Source organism: Coffea eugenioides, chromosome 3 (genome assembly GCF_003713205.1).
Source record: "Coffea eugenioides isolate CCC68of chromosome 3, Ceug_1.0, whole genome shotgun sequence".
Lineage (NCBI taxonomy): Eukaryota > Viridiplantae > Streptophyta > Magnoliopsida > Gentianales > Rubiaceae > Coffea > Coffea eugenioides.
Genome location: NC_040037.1, coordinates 231277 through 249321, shown reverse-complemented (window position 1 = coordinate 249321; position 18045 = coordinate 231277). Strand labels below are relative to the sequence as shown.

The following is an 18045-nucleotide window of genomic DNA, read 5'->3' as shown; positions in this document are numbered from 1 at the left end:
TCAGCGGGTGTTGCTGGAAGAATGTCTCTATTTTAATTTTTATAGTCAGATGTTGCTGCTGCGACTCTACAAGGATGTCTATTTTATTGTAGTCTTGAGTGTAGCAGGACTAAATAGAACTCTGACTTCATTTTATTGTAGTCTTGAGTGTAGCAGGACTAAATAGAACTCTGACTTCACAATAACGTCTTAAAACTAGAGGGAGATGGGCTCGTACTTCGTGAAGTTTTCATGAATGAAACTTTTTACAATTTTCTTCTTGCCTTTGAAAAACATATATTATCATCAACAGAAGAAGCTTACTACTTTACCCGTAGACAAATTATCAATCCTTCTTTGTCAATGTTGCAAAGAAAGATACGTTCACAATAATATTACTTGCTCGCATTGTATTTCACCCAATGCATTCTCAAAGTCTATATATTAACTCCTGCGAAATCACGACTCCCTGACTAGGTAATTAAAATTGCTTTAAAGTACAGCAAAAAAGGTAAATTACAAGGTATATACCAAAAAAATTTGCCAATTTGCCCGCCACCATAGACCCATAATCTCCAATACCCAAAAGAAGGTTAGTATAACATCGGGATCAAATCAATATCCCTTCCCAGACTAAGCTTTAAAGGAAAATGAGAATGACCTACAACTACACTGCCCCAGCATAATACACTCAGTTTTACAATGGAAAGGCATCTAGTTGTGTTTTGGGGAGAGAGAGAGAGAGGGTGGGGGGGGCCAATATGACCCACCATATAGAGCAAATGCTTTGTCATAGTTGATGGACTCCCGTCATCGAAATTTGACCACACACCGACCTATTTTTGTCCACCTTTGCCGCGATAGCAAGCCATGTCGTGGTCGAGAACAGTAGGATCAACTTGAATAGTCCCAAATGTCAGAAAACCAGGAGATTCTGCTGTTTCCTTTATCCTGACAGGCACAGATCCTACTGTAACAACATCAGACAGAGAAGAGTTTGCCACAGTAGCAGTAACAACCCCCAAGAGCTCGGAGCCAGACTGCTTTGGAGTAATAGTGAGTGTGCCAATCTTTAGAAAATCATTTATGCTTGCTTCCCCATCTGCTACATCCACAACATCATCATTTACAGTATCACCATCTAAGCCAGCAGTCTTAACAGACGCAGCTGTATCATGATCAGAGTGGTTTGAATCATTACATTTGTAACTCATATCATCTTGTTTAGAAGAAAAGTTAATCCTAGAAGTAAGCTTGTCTGGAGGATCCAAAATAGGAACAAGAACTGGATGTTCGTATTTTTTCATAAGCAGCCTAGCTTTCTCTTCCTGTAAAAGTTTCTGTCTATTTTCATAGTACATGAAGTCATCAAGTAAAGAAGTCTTGGATACATGGGTCTTAAATACTTTCAGCATCTCAATTCCTTTCCTGAAGCGTACCTGAGCATAAATAATAGCAGAAAAAAGTACAAAACTAAGATTCATGTCATGGCATACCATCAGATAAAAACCAAGAGTTCATTTAAAAGGAGAAAATTTTGAGATTACAAGAAAGAGAATGTGAAAGGGAGTAAAAAAGAAAGGGTGGGTGCAAAGGAGGTGGAGGGTTCAGAAGCTAAACATATTCATAGTTATCTTTTATCATGAGAAAGCTACATGGAACATTGTATCTGCCAAGTCCTAATAAGGCAATACGTTTTCCTCTAATTTCACATGCAAACCCTCCCCACCTGAAAACAAACAAAGTTTCCCAGCACATTCTCTTCAGGAGGTGATGCACAATGATAGTCGCATAATTTATAGAATTCAGAAGCAATATGTCATGCAATAAATTGATGTTATATCCACCAAGTGTAGCATGAAGCATGAACCCAAAAATAAAAAATAAAAAAAGGATGCAGGAGCAAAGAAAGGCAAAGATTGCCATGATGACAGAAACCACCAAGTTGTTCAAAAACACACAGCAAAGCATGCCAACAATGTTCAAAGCCCACCAGCAACATTCAAAGCCAAACAGACAAGAATAAGAAAGATAACCTAAATTCCAAAAGAATTTACCAATCAATAGTCACGTAATGAGCAAATTAGGAAATTTGTTGATATTTGCACTGAAAGTAAAGGTTAACCAACCTCTTGTGTGTCTCTACTGTTAGTTACTGGTTTATAATCATTGTTCTCTAATATTATGTGCCTGAAGTTGGGGTTTGGCACATCCTTTATTATGTGCCACTTGACAGGGAAGCTCCCAGTCCACTTGTCTTGCTGCCAAAAATCCATATCTTTGTAAAAATCTACAGGGCCAGTCATCTCAGCAACACCACAGAACTGACCACTTGCATTTACCTTCATTTCAAGAGGACAAGCAGTTAGCTTCACAAAAAATGGAAGCTACCATTGCCACAAAGCTTCATTTCAAGAAGGTCCATACCTCAAGAATCGAGTGACAGTGCATCAAAAAAGACAAAAGAACATGATTTCACCTGTAAAATAATAGTTACTGAGTGTCACTTACAGAAAAGAAGAGAAAAATTGGACAGCGTCCTGAATCCCCATTTGCAAATCTTTGAGCGTCTTCATAAGCACTGTTTAGCTTCTTGTTCCCATTGGGTGTGGAGGACCAAATATTGTACTTAATACTCTTGTGCACATCATCTTCACTGTACGATTTAATAACAAAAAATTTGGCACTGGTGTAGTCAAGTGGAAAGTCATCCTTATTATATCCATCGGTATTAATAATAATATTTCCCTCCGTATCAGCATCTCCTGCCCTGGTTGTGTAAGCTTTAACTGATAATTGATTTTCTGGTTTGTCAACTCTAGGGCCTCGATTCTGCTCACCAAGTGCATCAGGCCTTACTTTTGTAACATTTGGACCTCTCCCGTGAGGAAACGTGGATTGAACTTTATCTGTAGTGGGCTCCACATGCAATGTAGATCCAAAGCTAGACATCCCATTAGCACGTGGTTGAGCAACTTTAAATTGACTACTGCTCGGAAAAGCCTTCCCAGGTGGCATATGCTCCAGGGCTTGACTAACTCCACCCTGCAAAGAAGAAAACTTATGTTAAAATAGGCAGGTAAACCAAATTTTTACTTGTGAATTACAACCTCTCACAACCTCAAGTAAAGCAAAAGGAGAACAGCTAGACAAATAGCCAGAGGAAGAAAGCAGAGAGTGCAACAGCAGGTAGTTACATCTGCATTAAACTTAGCTAAAACAATTATGAGTACACATTCAGACACCTCAGATAATGACAAAACTTATCAAAAACATTTTGTACAAGCTGTTTTCTCAGCAAAGTAAGTCTAACCTGAAGAATTTGGTTAGAAGCTGGGCGGGACAATCTGTTGGATGTAACATTTGCATGTGTGATAGGTCGTACGTTAGCTGTAGCATTCGTTTTAGTTCCATCAGATACCATCATCATGGAACTAGCTTGACTAGAAGCAGGCCCCAAAAGATTTGAGGAAAGGGCAGAAGAAGCTGAAGAAATATTTTGCTTCAGACCTGAGCGATCAGCTCTATTAGCAGTAGATGTGGTAGTATGAAGGAAGGGGTCTGTTGTATTATTTGCAATGAGATCTGACCTAGACTGAACAACCATGGGGAAATATGCTGGTGCAGATGAAGGATTTTCATAAGATGGGATGGTGTAGTACTGTTGTGCCCCTAGAAATTGCCCATCAACTCCCACCATAGCCCCAGGAATGTAAGGGTTGTAGGTGTACTGTCCATATCCATAGGTAGGTGTGTAATATAGAAAGGGAAAAGTTTCAGTTTGGGAACCCTGGACAAACAAGATTATGAGGTTAGAAACTACCACATAGCCACAAAGTAGTAAAGGAAGACATTGTACGTGCGAATGAACTCACGGCATATTGGATATCTTGACCATCCAGACCAAAAACCCTGCGGTGGTCATCCCATTCACCAGGTGATTCAAATCCTGAACAAAAAGGAGCTGCATCAACAAATATGCATACATATACATACCGGACTACATGTATAAATGCAAGAAGATAAAACAAGAAGAGAGAACACAACAAAAAAGTAATCACTGGCTCGAATACAACATAGGTGGTATCCTAACCTGTACAGATATATCCATAATTTGTGGCAGTAGGATAATACAAGCCCTGATCAACGATGAATTCCGGAGCTCCTTCGCTATACATGGCTTCAAGACTTGGGCTACTGAACTGTGAGTTTAACTCAGTACCTTGAATCTAAGACACCAAAATACAATCACTACTATCAATTGGTAAACACCCCCCCCCCCCAACAAAAAAAAAAAAAAGCATAATACATAAAAAACACACCAAACTGCAGACCAGAATGACAAGGTGAGAAACAGACGTTGAAAAACTTGACCATTAGACGGCCAGAAAGATTACCAAATAAGTATCTGCATATTCTTGTTCCGGAAAGCTATAGAATTCCATCCGAAGACTGCCACCTCTAAAGAAAGCAAAGAACAGGGGGTTATTAGCAGGCGTAATGCTACTTCCACACCACGTCCGGAACAATCTAACAGTCTATCTCTATCGCGCGCAAGAGTGGGCAACAGTAAAACTTGACGACTAAACACTGTTCTGCAGAGTAAACAAAATAACAAAAGGAAGCTGGTTGGAAGAATCAGAGCCTTGAAATGATCGCATAAATCCTATTTCTGCCCAAAATAAAAATCTGAACCAATTAAGCATATCTAAGGAGGAAAACATAAACAAACAGACCAAGAGAGAAATCCTTGGAGAGAAGTATCGCTTTGGAAACACCCAGCTATCTTCCCCTCAACCAACCCCCCCCCCCCCCAAAAAAAAAAATCCAGCGCGCCCACCCAAAAAAAAAAACACAAAAATTAATACTACTACATGGTTTCTCATATCAATCAGTCTCTAACAAATCAATTGATACTCAAAAGTTAAGCACCATCACAGCTTTTCTTTTCTGGAATCAAAGAAAAAAAAAGGAAGAAAGAAGAGGAGAATAAAAATGATATCACCAATCAAATACATAGTCTATATTCAACCATGGAAACAAATAGTACAGGATGCTGAGAGAGAGAGAGAGAGAGTAGAGAAGTGAATTTACCGAGCGAACGAGCGCCCGCGGGCGAGAGAGAGAGAGAGATAGAGAGGAGAGGAGATTCAAGCCATGGTTGACTGCCTTCACCTCCTGTTGAACCAGAGCTGTTGCTGTTGTCGTTGTGGTTCCAGACTCAAATTTAGGTGATTTTGTATCCAATTTATTACAATTGATTTTGCCACGCATAATTTTCTGCTATGCCTATAACTAGCCGTCTATACATGTATATTCATTCATTCGTGGATTTATGGCTATAAAAAATAACAATAATTGGAAGTAGACGCGGTTAAGGAAACCCTAGCATGCCTGGGTGGAGGGACATACAGGCATATCGAGAGGGGCCAAGAAAACCAAAAAAAAAAAAAAAAAAAAAATTATTATATTTATTCGGCGCGACTGATTCTCTTCTTCTATCTCATTTTTTATTATATTTATTATTATCTTTTCTTTATAAAATTTTTTTTATTTTTTAAATCCAATAACTATTACTTAATTCAATGAAAAATAAGTACAATAGCTTCAAAAAAAATAAAAATAATTTTTACGTATTTTAATTTTTGGAATTTATTAAATTTTATATATTATTAAATTAATAATTATTAAATTTTAAAAATATTTAAATATGATATTTATGAAAAAGATCAAAATGACATCCATTGCGCTTTGTTGGGTGAGAAAAAAATTAGGAAAACGAAAATTTAGGGAGAGAATTCTTCTCTCTAGTCTAGTCTCTTCTATTCTATTCTCCTCAGCCGGCGGCAAAAAAAAAAAAAAAAGAGGGAGCCGGCTCTGGGTGGTCATCTATCTAGTGGTACAGGTAAAAATGTACTACTACTTTAGAAGCCATGGGATGGGAGGGAATGAATATTGAAAAAGACGACGTCGTTATCATAAGGTCCGGGTCCGTCTACCGCATATCTTGAATGCTACAATAATACTTAGTTATAATATACCACCGGAGGTTGTAGTGTACGCGCTGAGAAGACCTCAATCAAGAACAAAATTTCCTGGCTTGATGATGATGATTAGTAGTAATTTGGATTTATGTGGCTGCTTACAGAATAAGAATTGGATTTTAATTTCCTTAACACCTCAGATTTGTCAAGTCGAATCGAACACCTCAGCTTTTTAGTACTTTCATTTACATCAATGAAGGAGAAAGGTTAATAATTAGTAGATCGCGAGACAACCAATAATAAAAATTCCTTATCTGCAATTGGGGTTTTGTTTGAATCACGTTCTAAATAATCTGCTACTGTCCATCCAAACGTGTTTCGTTAAGAAATCTCATAATGTTCACTTGCCATTATTTGTACCTAACTAATGAATTCGCGAGCCCAATAACAATAATAATATGTTTTGTGAGATTCGTTTTAAAACGCGCAAATGCAAGAGCAAGAGCAAGAGCACCACCAAGCCACCGACGTCAATTCAATCATTGGACCGGTCTGAAATTGGTGTCTGAAATTGGGCTTGGGTTTTGAGTCCTTCTACGTCACACGAGGAGTTAAAAAATTAAAAAAGGGAAAATTGCAGAAAGAAACCTCCATTGAGATTTCTAACACTAGCACTCACTTCCCCTGTAGTTTAAGAAACAGCACTGACCTCCCTTAAACTTGCTGATTTTTTTTTCATATTTAGTCCGTACTAGAGAAGGTGCCATTAAAATATTGTTTTAAACAGTGAGATGAGAAATTCGTGTCAAACTTGCCCTTTTATGCTGCATGCCAAATAGTATTATTAAACCTTTTTAGTTGACATAAAACATCTGAAGCATCATGAACTAAGGAACAGCTAGTTACAAATGGCTAGATTTGCAAGATATTGAACATTTCACTAACAGAATCATCATCAATTATATCAAACATGCCACCTGTTTTAGGAATTTCACACCTCATGTGCAATAACATATTCACATGCCTAGGGACTTGACTAAATCCTTTAACGGCAGCATCACATAACAAGTTACCAATTTGATCAACATTTGAGATTCTCTTTTTTTTTTCCTCTCATAATGGATAGATATGTCATAAGCAAGAATGAGAGCCATCTTACAGTTTTAAGAGTGACAGTTATTGACTACATTTTTGAAAGCACAACGCCATGCAATTGTACTGCAATCTTGTAAATTTGTATCACAGACCAGCCATGAACTCAAACAATGACCAATACAACGTGCTAATACAAGCAAAGTGAAGATCGAGAAAAGGTGCATCTACAAACAGAGCAGCAAATGTTAAAGTGATGATACATCATTCGTTCATATGCCATTAATCATCAGTAACATATTCCATCAATCATCAATAAGTGTTAAAGTGATGATACATCATCCATTCATTTTTCATTGTTGATAACTTGTGAATTCGCTGAAGGTTAAAGGGACAGCATTTTATCATACAACAACTAACATGCAAAATTTATCTCTTAAAGTGACAACAGCAAGGATCATTTACCTTTACAATTGTGATTCTCGCAAAGTTTATGAAGAAAATGCTTAGATTCTACTTGCTTACAACTGCCTATTTTGTTTCTTCTTTCACTGTTATTTTGGCTCTCATGAACTAAGTAGAACCAACATACTTTTTCCCTTATGTACAACTCTCAAGATGCTACACCGTTTAGCCCTTGTCATCTCAAAAGTTGTCATTCACAAATTGGTGCCAATTCATGGCGCCATTTTCCTCTTCAATTGGAGCCATTGGTTAGCCATGCTTATACTGTCTAAACCTGTTAGAAGTCTAAACATGTTAGAACTCACAAGTAATTTAATTAGTTAATTTGTTAACGATAATAGGGGGTTTCTTTTGCATAACTCGTTCATCAAGGTATAAAGATATATTTTCACAATCTTTTGTCTGCAATGGGCCACAATTTCCTCCTAGGAGAGGTCATTGCTGCCTTAAAACCATAGATAGGGGAGGTGAGTGCTGGTGTCAGAAATGTCAAGGGAGTTTTCTGCTATTATCCCTAAAAAAAATTAAAAACAACAACATAAGCGTAGCCCAGTTTCCGAAATTCCTGGACCCCGGAACCTTCCGAAGCTTTCTTATTATTATTATATAGTTGTAAAATTTCCCTCCTTTGATCCCAAGCTTTGCACCAGCAGCATATTGCAACAATAATTTTCTTAAAGTGTTGCCGTCTTTTCTGCCCCTCTTCTTCTTCTTCTGATAATCAACTCCAACTGGCTGGAGGCACCGGTGGGAGTAGAAAGGAGCAGCAGTAATCCTTCCTATAGTCGTATGATTTGTTTTGGCCAAACCTCTTACTAATAAGTATTATATTATTGTTATTAGTATACAATACAAATACGGGGGAGAAACAAATGGCGGTAGAAACAGAAGCAGTAGGGAGTCGCCCCCCACAGCTGGCTCTGGCCGACACTAACATTCACTGGGACAGGTACTCGCTTATTCCTTCTTCTCTCTCAACTCTGTCTTTTTATTTTTTCCCTCCTCAGGCTTTAACTCGCTCTATTTACTTATTAATGCAAAAACAAAAAAAAATCCACTTGATATTTTTGCTGTTTAATTATTCGATTCACTATGTTTTGTTTAAGAAGGGAAAAGAAAACTTCCTTTTCCATATTTTTTCACTAGTGGGGTATAATTAAGTTTGAAAAGTTTGGATCTTGCAATGTCAAATAAATGAGATGGCATGAGTTTTGCAAACATCAACTCTTTTGCCACTTTTGAAGAAGAAGAAGATGATGATGATGAATTGCAAGTAATGGTGGTCATCACGAATGACGCTGCTTGTTAATTACTACTTACTATTCTGATGCTGATTTCATGCCCCCCAACCAAAAAGAAAAAAAATGTTGCAGGGCCAAGCCTGGCTGCCTTCTTAGAGTTTAGGGTCATCACATACGTACAATGTGGTGCAATTGAAAAAAAATCTTTTCCATACAAGTTTCAAGATTGCCATATCATTCAACTCGTAAAAAGTCTTGCTTTTTATGATACGACACCGATCCCGTTATTTGTACTCCTTGCTTCCCAAGACTGTTGATCATCACCTTTTTTGTACGCTTTTGTCTCTATCATTCATTCCAGGATTGCAGATGATGGTTCGAATGAAAGTTTATTTTATGAGCGAAAATCAAAGTTATGCTCTTATCCAAATTGTCTCACTGCATTTCGAATTGTACTTTAGCCCTTTACAAAATGCGATCCTGACAAACTACGTGTATCAAGGACTTGCTTCTTAGTCTCTATTTACCACAATGTGCATTTCATTTTTCTTCATCCTTCAGGATTAAGTATCTCCTGCATTCTCCTATTCCGATTATCTGTTTAGTGCTTTACAAAATGTGTTTATCCGCTCGTAAATTACATTCTAGAAATCTTGAGCTATCCCTGATGCTTGCTGTGCCTTGAGTTTAGGTTGGATAAGACAAGGTTTCACGTTATTGGGGCCATCCTCTTTACTGCTCAGTCAGCATTAATACACCCAACTGCAGTTGTCAAGACAAGGATGCAAGTAGCTGCTTCTGGTCTCTCCCGTGTGAACGGAATGTCTGTGTTCAAACACATAATCAAGAGTGATGGTCTACCTGGCATATTTAGAGGTTTTGGTACATCTGCAATCGGATCGTTGCCAGGCAGAGTCCTGGCTCTCACTTCACTTGAAGTATCAAAAGATATGATGTTTAAATGCACTGAAGGTCTAGATGTGCCGGAAGCTACTCGTGTTGGCATCGCAAACGCGGTTGCTGGAATGTTTTCAAATATAGTTTCATGTGTATACTTCGTCCCTTTAGAGGTGGTAGGTACACTACTTTTTAAGATTTTATTGTCTTCTGGCTTGTGTCAATTGTTGTAAGACCATAATAAGTATTGTTAAAATCATCAAAGATTGAAGAATCTTTGTTGAGTGGAAGAGTTACAGCCAGAAACTGAATTTTGTTGTGTTTCTGATTAATGCTAATCGTCCCTACCCCGCACCCCTAAAACAAAAGAGGGAGAAGAATACTGGAAGACTGAAAGAGGACCTAAAGCAAGTAAGAAAGTATTGAACTTGAAATTTTGATTTACACCAACCCAGTGAAACATGTCTTGGTGCTTGAGTTCTGAAAGTTTTTGTACTATTACCTAGAAAGTTAATTGATTAGAATGTTCTTTGTGAACAGTAGAACCCGAGTGCGAGAAAAGATTCTCTGAATTTTTCTTGTTCACTCTGTTAAAAACTGCATGTTGTTCCTCCCCAATTTTGGGGCTTACATTTCAGATCTGCCAGCGACTAATGGTTCAAGGGCTTCCAGGGACTACTTCTTGCAATGGTCCATATGATGTTGTTCGTAAAGTTACTAAGGTTGAAGGAATTCGTGGTTTGTATAGAGGCTTTGGATTAACAGCTCTGTCTCAAACCCCTGCATCAGCACTTTGGTGGGGAGCATATGGGGCAGCTCAGCACATGATCTGGACGTATGTCTTGGTGGTATAATTGCTACACTCTCTTATTATATCTAGAAGTCGTTCACGCTGAAACGTTTCTTTGGGTTTACTTTATGACTTCAGGAGCCTGGGTTATAGGGATGATATGCAACAAAAACCATCTCATTTACAGATGGTTACTGTCCAGGCTACAGCAGGAATGGTAGCTGGTGCATGTTCTTCAATTGTTACTACCCCTCTAGATACTGTAAAGACAAGGCTTCAGGTACCAAATCTCAGTACATTCTTAAATTCTCTGACTACAGGATCAGAATGCATGTTTATCGTCATTGCTATACTTAATTTTGTGGGTTTTATTTGAAGGTAATTGATGATTATGGTGCCGGAAGACCATCAGTAATGAAGACCACTAGGGCACTTCTTAAAGAAGATGGCTGGAGAGGATTTTATAGAGGGTTTGCACCTAGGTTCTTAAATATGTCTTTCTATGGTACAACAATGATCGTGACATATGAACTCATAAGTATGCTCTCTCCCTACTTTTTAGTTTTGAAAGAACATAAAGTGTTAGTGAAATTTTAAGATTTCAAATTGGTGGATACTCATCTGATGATCCATATGCTACTTTCCATTCTCACTGGACTGTTATTTTTTGGCTCAGATGCCTTAACCACCATATCTTTCTACAGTGATTGTCCTTTCCTACTTGTAAGTTAGCAAGAAATGGAAGTGACTGCTTTGTATGCCTTGGGCTGTCGAGGACAGCTCAGTATTCCAACAGAACTGGCAATCGTCCCTCCTCCCTGCTTCTCTGTTCTCCAATATTGAGATTCGGTTCTTAATTGTTAATTTAGACTTCAGAAGCGCATAAGGTGCCATTGTACTTTGATAATCATACATTTCATCATCCTTGGTTGTTTTCATACGGACCAACTGTTAAACCTCTTAAATTTGACAGGACTGTAGCAGCATCATTTTCTGCATATCAATTCTTATTATTGACATTTATCTCTGAAGTGTAATTTTAGATTCAAAAAACTGCATAAGATGGGTTCATACTCTAACGTTTGATATGTTTGCTTATCCTTGCTTGTTATCAGAGAGATTGTCTGTAAAGCAATATTAAGAAGGTGGAGCATTGGATGCACTGATGCCCGGCATTTTGTTGAGGCGGGGATACAAGGTGCACAAGCTAAGAGTTTTCCTGCTGCAGCATGAATGGAACTATCCACTATGATGGCGCGTATCAAGGAAGCAGCAACTTTAGTACGAGAAACTGCGCATTTTTTCTCTTCCAAATCCATTCCATTTGTGATATCTTCGTAAGAAGGTCAAGATGTCCTCGTGAGCTTGCTTGCCAACTAAATTGCAGTGCTAGTCATTAGTTGAAAACGTTAGCCTCTCATATTATCATTTTTGGTGATGCGTACCATCTCAAGACGAACTCTGAATAGGAATTTTTGGAATACCCTTTATTCTTGCTGCATTCAACCAGCATAGCACATGTGAATTTTCAGGAGCTGAAGTTATTCTCTGAATTTTCCGACGGTTTATGGAAACAGGTTGGCTAAGAGACCTTTTTTGTGAACTACAAATATGAACTCTGGGAACACAGTAGTGATACCTGTCATGGTTGTTCTGGATATTAGATGATCGATCATCGATTCTTGTTCCCCTTTTCCCATTGTCCCATGCAAATCGCACTTCAAACTTAGCAAACAAACAATTGCGCTCAAAACTGGCTTGTAGTTGCCTCTCTCTCATTCAACCTTTCAAGACGGAAAACCAGACTAACCTGGTGCAATAGTTTTTGTGCGCTTAATATGGTTGATGCGAGAGCGCGGGGTCGTGTTTTGATTCATTAAATTCGACGAGAATGAGTAAATTTTAAGGTGCGGCTTTGTCTCCCATCAGCTTAAGAACCAAGGAAGAAGATGGCCTTTGTGTCATAATTAGCAGTCCGGAAACTTCATTGTAGTTAGTAGTTGCAAGTATACACACTGCCTTCGTTCCGCTTTGATCCCTGGTGGCATCTGTTTTTTGGACCCAATGTGGTGCAATCAAACCGTTCTGTGCAGATGTATTCGATCAAAAAACACTTTCAAGCAAGGATGATGAGGAAGAAACAAGTTATCAATAGAAGCAGCAGCAGGCGATGTACTTATCTTTGCTAATTGACTATGAGGGTAGTAAGTTGGTAATGAAGCGATGCTACCTTACAAAGTCCACACACAGAATCAAAATGAAAGCTAATTCCAGTAACATCTCGAGGATTACATGTTGCTATCATTATGAACACTTTTGAGATGAATATATTTTCTGATCTAAGATAGCTGATTCAAGCATTAAGCAGAACCCTCATCCTTGGAACCACCTCCGTTCTTGGAACAACTACAGGGTGTAAATCCATTCTCTAGCATCTTCTCCACCTCCTCAAATTGTAGTCCTTTTGTTTCGGGCACAAGGAAGAAGATGAACACCAGACCAATGAAGGAAAACCCCGCAAAAAGAAGAAATGTGCCAGCTGAGCCAAGAGCCTCAGTTAAGGTTAAGAAAGTCTCGCTCACTATAAGATTTGAAGTCCAGTTTGCAACTGCAGCAATTCCTCCACCAATGCCTCTGTATCTCAAGGGGTAAATTTCTGAGTTAACAATCCATGGAACGGTTCCCATTCCTGGTGCGTACATTATAATATACAATCCCAGTAAAACAACGGCTAGAAATCCGACTTTGCTGGGGCAACCTTTTGTATACCACGTTCGGCTCTCAGCCCGGCATGCAGTTTTCAATTCATCATTTGAGGCCAGGCATGCTCCAGGAGAGAACTGATTGAAAACAATGACATAGAGAAAGTTTTGCATTAACAAATACTCCTACTATAATATATTGTATGCATAAATTTTCAGCGATGCAATGCAAAACCATCGAATCAAGGGACTCAAAGAACCCATAAAATTTGGGAAACTTGCTCACATCTTCACACCATATTTAGCACAAAGAAATATCCCTAGCTAATTGCTATGGAAGAACCACAAGGACAAAAGCCAGATAAACAAAAACTTACTCGATTTGCTCCATTTGAGCAGAATGCACAATGAGATGCCTTCTGCAGGCACTGCATGCAATTCCAAGAAGATGCATCTGGGGCCTGGATATAGCCAAAACATGTGGAATTGCCACCAAAATGGGCAGACTCAGCCTTACCGATAGGTGGAGCACTGGCAGAAGCCTGGAAGAACACGATCGATAGAACCACTAGGCAAGTTATGATGCCTATTATGGAAATGATCATAAGCCTCCTCCTTCCATATCTATCAACAAAACACATACTAATGATGGACCCAATTGCGTTGAGACCAGAAGTGATGAGGGACAGTGCCAAAGCAGTCCGGTTTGAAGCAAAACCAGCGAACTGGATTATGCTTGGACTATAATACATGACAGTATTGATGCCAACAAACTGCTGAGCCACCTGAACTGTAATCCCAGCATATAGTCCCCTCCGGAAAACAGGATAACTCAAGGCTTGCCTTACTTTTGAAAGCAAGCTGCCTTCTCCTACAAAACCTTGTAGGGCCATTTCCTCATCAACTGATGATTTCAGGGCCTGCATTTCCTCCTCAACTTCCTCAGTAGGATAAATCCTCTGTAATATGGATTTGGCCTCGTCAACTTTACCCTGCTTGGCAAAGGGGAGTCGCAAATTACAAAAAGCAAAAGCAGACTAAGGCGATAAAAATGTAATCGAGTAAAGAACGGTTGTGGCGGAACCTTTCTGTAAAGCCATCTCGGAGACTCGGGGAGCGATAGCATTAGAATAAACTGGACTAGTGCTGGAACTCCTGCTACTCCGAGCATCCACCGCCAAGTTCCTTTGGTCTGCACAAAAATTAAATGGACTCTCAGAAATCATCTTTCTTTATGCATTGGACAATAACGGAGCAAGATGATGGCCAATTCTTACGTGGGTGAAAGCTAAATTGATAAGATAGGAAAGAAACTGGCCTCCGGTAATTAAGAAACCATTTGTGCTAACAAGAGCACCTCTGATTCTGTGGGGTGAAGCTTCTGAAATGTAAAGAGGCGCAGTCATGGATGCCATCCCAACCCCTAAGCCAACAAATATTCTCCCAACAATGATCATCCAGGGAGATTGAGAAACGGCCATAACAATAGCTCCAACAAAGAAGAGAACATCAGCCGCCAAAATGGAGATTTTGCGACCGAATTTGTCATTGATCCATCCGCCAAATGCAGCACCAAGAATAGCTCCTGCAACGGCCATGCTGACAATTGTCTCCTGAAAATTTTTAAACAAGAACAGTTTACCTAGAGAAGCAGTAATTAAACAAGAAGAAATTCTTATTCTTGAGAGAGGGTGATGGAAAGTGGAAGGAACTTGTGGTACCTGGAGCCATGTCTTCCTGTCAACAGCTTTGAAGTCGTCTCTAATGTAAAGGAGGGCACCGGAAATAACTCCTACAGCAAATTAGGGATGCAAGAGGGGAATAAAAATGCAATCTTGCGTGTAAAGGGAAAATCTTGTCAAGGTCGGAAGTGAATGAAGCACGAGGGGTGGGGTGTCTTCTGGATTACCTGTGTCATAACCAAAGAGGAGACCTCCAATTCCAGCGGATAAGGCCAATCTCATGATGTAGGGTGTCTTCCATGTTGTGCGCCAGCACTCCGTGAATTCAGTTCTGCCGGCTTTTGAGGCTCCCCCTTCAACCATCTTGATTAAATTTTTTTCTTCTTCTTTAATGTTGCTAGTTGCAGAAGAAGAACTGAGGGGCTCTTGGAAACTTGCACTAATGATGGATCTGTACAGGAGGCGTCCCATTTTTTATGAATTCTGTTTATTTTTTTTGTAAAATCTTTGCCCCCCCCTTCCCCCTTCTTTATCACTTTTCATTTTATATATCAAAATTTAGACTCCTATTGACCGCAGAATTGTATGTTTATTCATCCAAGATTGACAAGGAATCTTTTTGTTGCATTTGTCAGGAAGATTTCTTTAGTTTTTTTAGTTTTTAATCATCAACCCCACCCCAACACAAAAAAAACACAAACACAAAGACGATGATGGTATTGTGGCCATGATGACGGAAGCATGAGAAGGAATTATTATTGAAACCATAGGTTGTGAAAAGGACATAACACAGAAATTTGACAAAAGCAATGGAAAGAAAGAAAGAAAAAAGAGAGAATGGTACGTGAGTTCTGAGAGATGGACTGACCAAAGCTGGCTTGAGTTACTCTTCTGCTCCTTCGGCTACTTCTTGCTTTTATCTCCTTTTTTTTTTTTTTGTCGTGTTTCACTTGCAACAAGAGAGAAGAGTAGAATGTGACCGCCTTCTCACTTCTCTCGCCAACAAAAATTCTTGAAAGATGACGACGCATATAAATTAAGATTTGATCCTTTGACAAAATTAATGATAATAATAATAATAAAGATTTGATTAGTGGATAAGGTTTGACCAACGACCTCCGCTTTGACGCTTTTGCAGTACTCACAATCTTCTCATTCAATACCAACCAATTAACAAATGAAGTAATTACTGCTAATCTATTAACCAAAAGAAACCTCATTAAGTTGCCTTTGGGATAAATCCAAACTCCAATTTAGAGTATATCATAAAACTCCCATTTCCATCCTTTTTTTTTTTTTTTGTTTTGTCAAAACCATTTCCATCCAATTAAAGTACTCAATAGAGTGAGTGCTTTTTACAGTTTCGTGCTAAATCAGCATAGTTGCGCTTTTTTTTTTTTGACATAATTTTGTATGGTTAATTAATATTTCTTATACATATATATATATTAATGTATTTTGACATATAACTCATTAGTATAAACCATTAGTATTATATATTTGGATATATATCAAAATATGAATATATTATATACAATTATATATATATATATATCCTAACCAAAGTCTTTTTAATTTTTTTTTTTTTTTTGTACAACGAGGCTCTAATCGCTGTCCAAGTACGCTCCACTCTGTTAATCATTGTCTATAAATTACTTGCATTGCCAAATCAAACAGCTGACCAGTGGATAAGGTTTGACCAACGACCTCCGCTTTGACGCTTTTGCAGTATTATTATTATTACTATATTCCTAAATGAATAATGAATGACTCACAATCTTCTCATTCAATGCCAACAAATGAATAATACTTTACAATACACAGCAGTAACTAGTCTTGCAATGCACGGATGCCCAGTCTGGGTTCGGTCCGGTGGTTGTAGCCCAGTTGGGTGAGAGCCACCAACCAAGGATCGAATCCCAGTCGTTACCATTGACCGATGATGTTGGGTAGCCTCTCGCGGTCACGCAGTGGGATTAGTTGGGACGTACGGTAACCAGTCCTCGGCCCCAGATACCCACTGTGCTGAAAAAAAAAAAAAAAAAATAGTCTTGCAATGCACGGATTAATGTTTAATATAATAATAGTAAATGAATTACTTATATTAGTTACATGAAAAAGGGTTAAAAAATCAAAAGAGTACTATTTTAGTATTTAATTTATATTGTATTTACGTACCTTATCGTATATTAAAAAATATGAACAAAGGTCACAAAAATATCTAAAGAAATACTAAAAGTACACCAAGTACAAAATGTTTCTCCTCCCTACCACGTTCTCTATTTTGCGCCACTTCTCGTTAATTTTTCCCTACTTTTCATTACCCTTTTCCTCACCTTTTTAACCAAAACTTTTCATATCCCTCCAACTCTTCTCTCTCCTACAAACTCTACATTTCCTTCACTCTACCTTGTTTCTATCAAATTATTTAATCTCTTACCCAATTTCGCACCCTATTTACCTTATATCATGTTACTCTCCATATATAGTTGTAAATAATAACTAATTTTTCAACTTGCTCATCAACAAATGAGTATAGGTTTGCAATTTTATTAATTTTAAATGGGTAACCCAATTAAACTCATTAATTAGTGGCTATTAAATGGATAGATTATGACTACCTATTTAGACCTAATTAAATTAGACTTGGATTCAAATTCATTAGTAACAAATTCAATAATTATATTCTGCTTTTTGCAAAGGCATATTTAACTTTCTTTTCCTGTTCTTTAATTTTTGTTAAATTTTATCCTACTTCCTCCCTCTCTCATTTCAAAGTTTTAATTAACTCATTAAGTATAAATTGATTTCTTGCATTCATACCTAAATTATTTTGAGATTCTTGTAGAGTGACAAAATTAAAACTACTTATGATCACCACTATGGGTTCTTCTATGTAATTTTGTTAGGTAAAAATTTATTTATTAATGCAATGAGTTCTTATTTTTATTGATTACAATGATATATTATTTTGTTGCTCAAAGAATATGGGAGAAAAAATAAATAAAATTTTGCAGGGGATTGTAAATGGGTAAGATAACCAAAACCATGTAAAATTATATCCATTTAACCCACATAAATCATTTATTTTTATAGTTTCATCCCAACCCACAACTACAGCTCCCTTGACTTTATCCTCCCCAATCCTATACTCCTATCTTTATACTTCTTTCACTATTTAGGATTCATTACCTTATTTTTACCCTTTTCCCA

At 38.0% G+C, this 18045-nt stretch overlaps 3 protein-coding genes across 6 annotated transcripts; 1 reads left to right on the top strand and 2 right to left on the bottom strand.

Annotated features, from left to right (window-relative positions):
• Positions 1 to 423: 423 nt before the first annotated feature.
• Positions 424 to 5358, bottom strand: LOC113765143 (YTH domain-containing protein ECT4-like). The gene is made up of 8 exons (XM_027309221.1): positions 5074 to 5358; positions 4377 to 4440; positions 4073 to 4208; positions 3855 to 3928; positions 3293 to 3769; positions 2491 to 3024; positions 2109 to 2321; positions 424 to 1418 (listed from the first exon to the last, which is right to left on the bottom strand). The coding sequence occupies exons 2-8, from the start codon at positions 4422 to 4424 to the stop codon at positions 816 to 818; spliced, it is 2085 nt and encodes a 694-aa protein (XP_027165022.1). The 5' UTR covers positions 4425 to 4440; positions 5074 to 5358; the 3' UTR covers positions 424 to 815.
• A 2800-nt stretch (positions 5359 to 8158) lies between these two features.
• LOC113765618 (solute carrier family 25 member 44-like) lies at positions 8159 to 11965 on the top strand. Of its 3 annotated transcripts, XM_027309854.1 has the most exons (6): positions 8159 to 8469; positions 9453 to 9834; positions 10297 to 10493; positions 10587 to 10728; positions 10827 to 10986; positions 11564 to 11965. In XM_027309854.1, the coding sequence occupies exons 1-6, from the start codon at positions 8393 to 8395 to the stop codon at positions 11587 to 11589; spliced, it is 984 nt and encodes a 327-aa protein (XP_027165655.1). In that variant the 5' UTR covers positions 8159 to 8392; the 3' UTR covers positions 11590 to 11965. The 3 variants fall into 3 exon arrangements, with proteins under 3 accessions (XP_027165655.1, XP_027165653.1, XP_027165654.1); XM_027309852.1 differs by having other exon boundaries at positions 10827 to 11965; XM_027309853.1 differs by having other exon boundaries at positions 9453 to 9838; positions 10331 to 10493; positions 10827 to 11965.
• A 631-nt stretch (positions 11966 to 12596) lies between these two features.
• On the bottom strand, positions 12597 to 15758 carry LOC113765617 (inositol transporter 4-like). 2 transcript variants are annotated; one of them, XM_027309851.1, is made up of 7 exons: positions 15701 to 15758; positions 15060 to 15283; positions 14872 to 14942; positions 14428 to 14763; positions 14235 to 14342; positions 13528 to 14142; positions 12597 to 13288 (listed from the first exon to the last, which is right to left on the bottom strand). In XM_027309851.1, exons 2-7 carry the CDS (start codon positions 15193 to 15195, stop codon positions 12809 to 12811), a joined length of 1746 nt encoding a protein of 581 aa, XP_027165652.1. In that variant the 5' UTR covers positions 15196 to 15283; positions 15701 to 15758; the 3' UTR covers positions 12597 to 12808. The 2 variants fall into 2 exon arrangements, with proteins under 2 accessions (XP_027165652.1, XP_027165651.1); XM_027309850.1 differs by lacking the exon at positions 15701 to 15758 and having other exon boundaries at positions 15060 to 15470.
• Positions 15759 to 18045: the final 2287 nt, after the last annotated feature.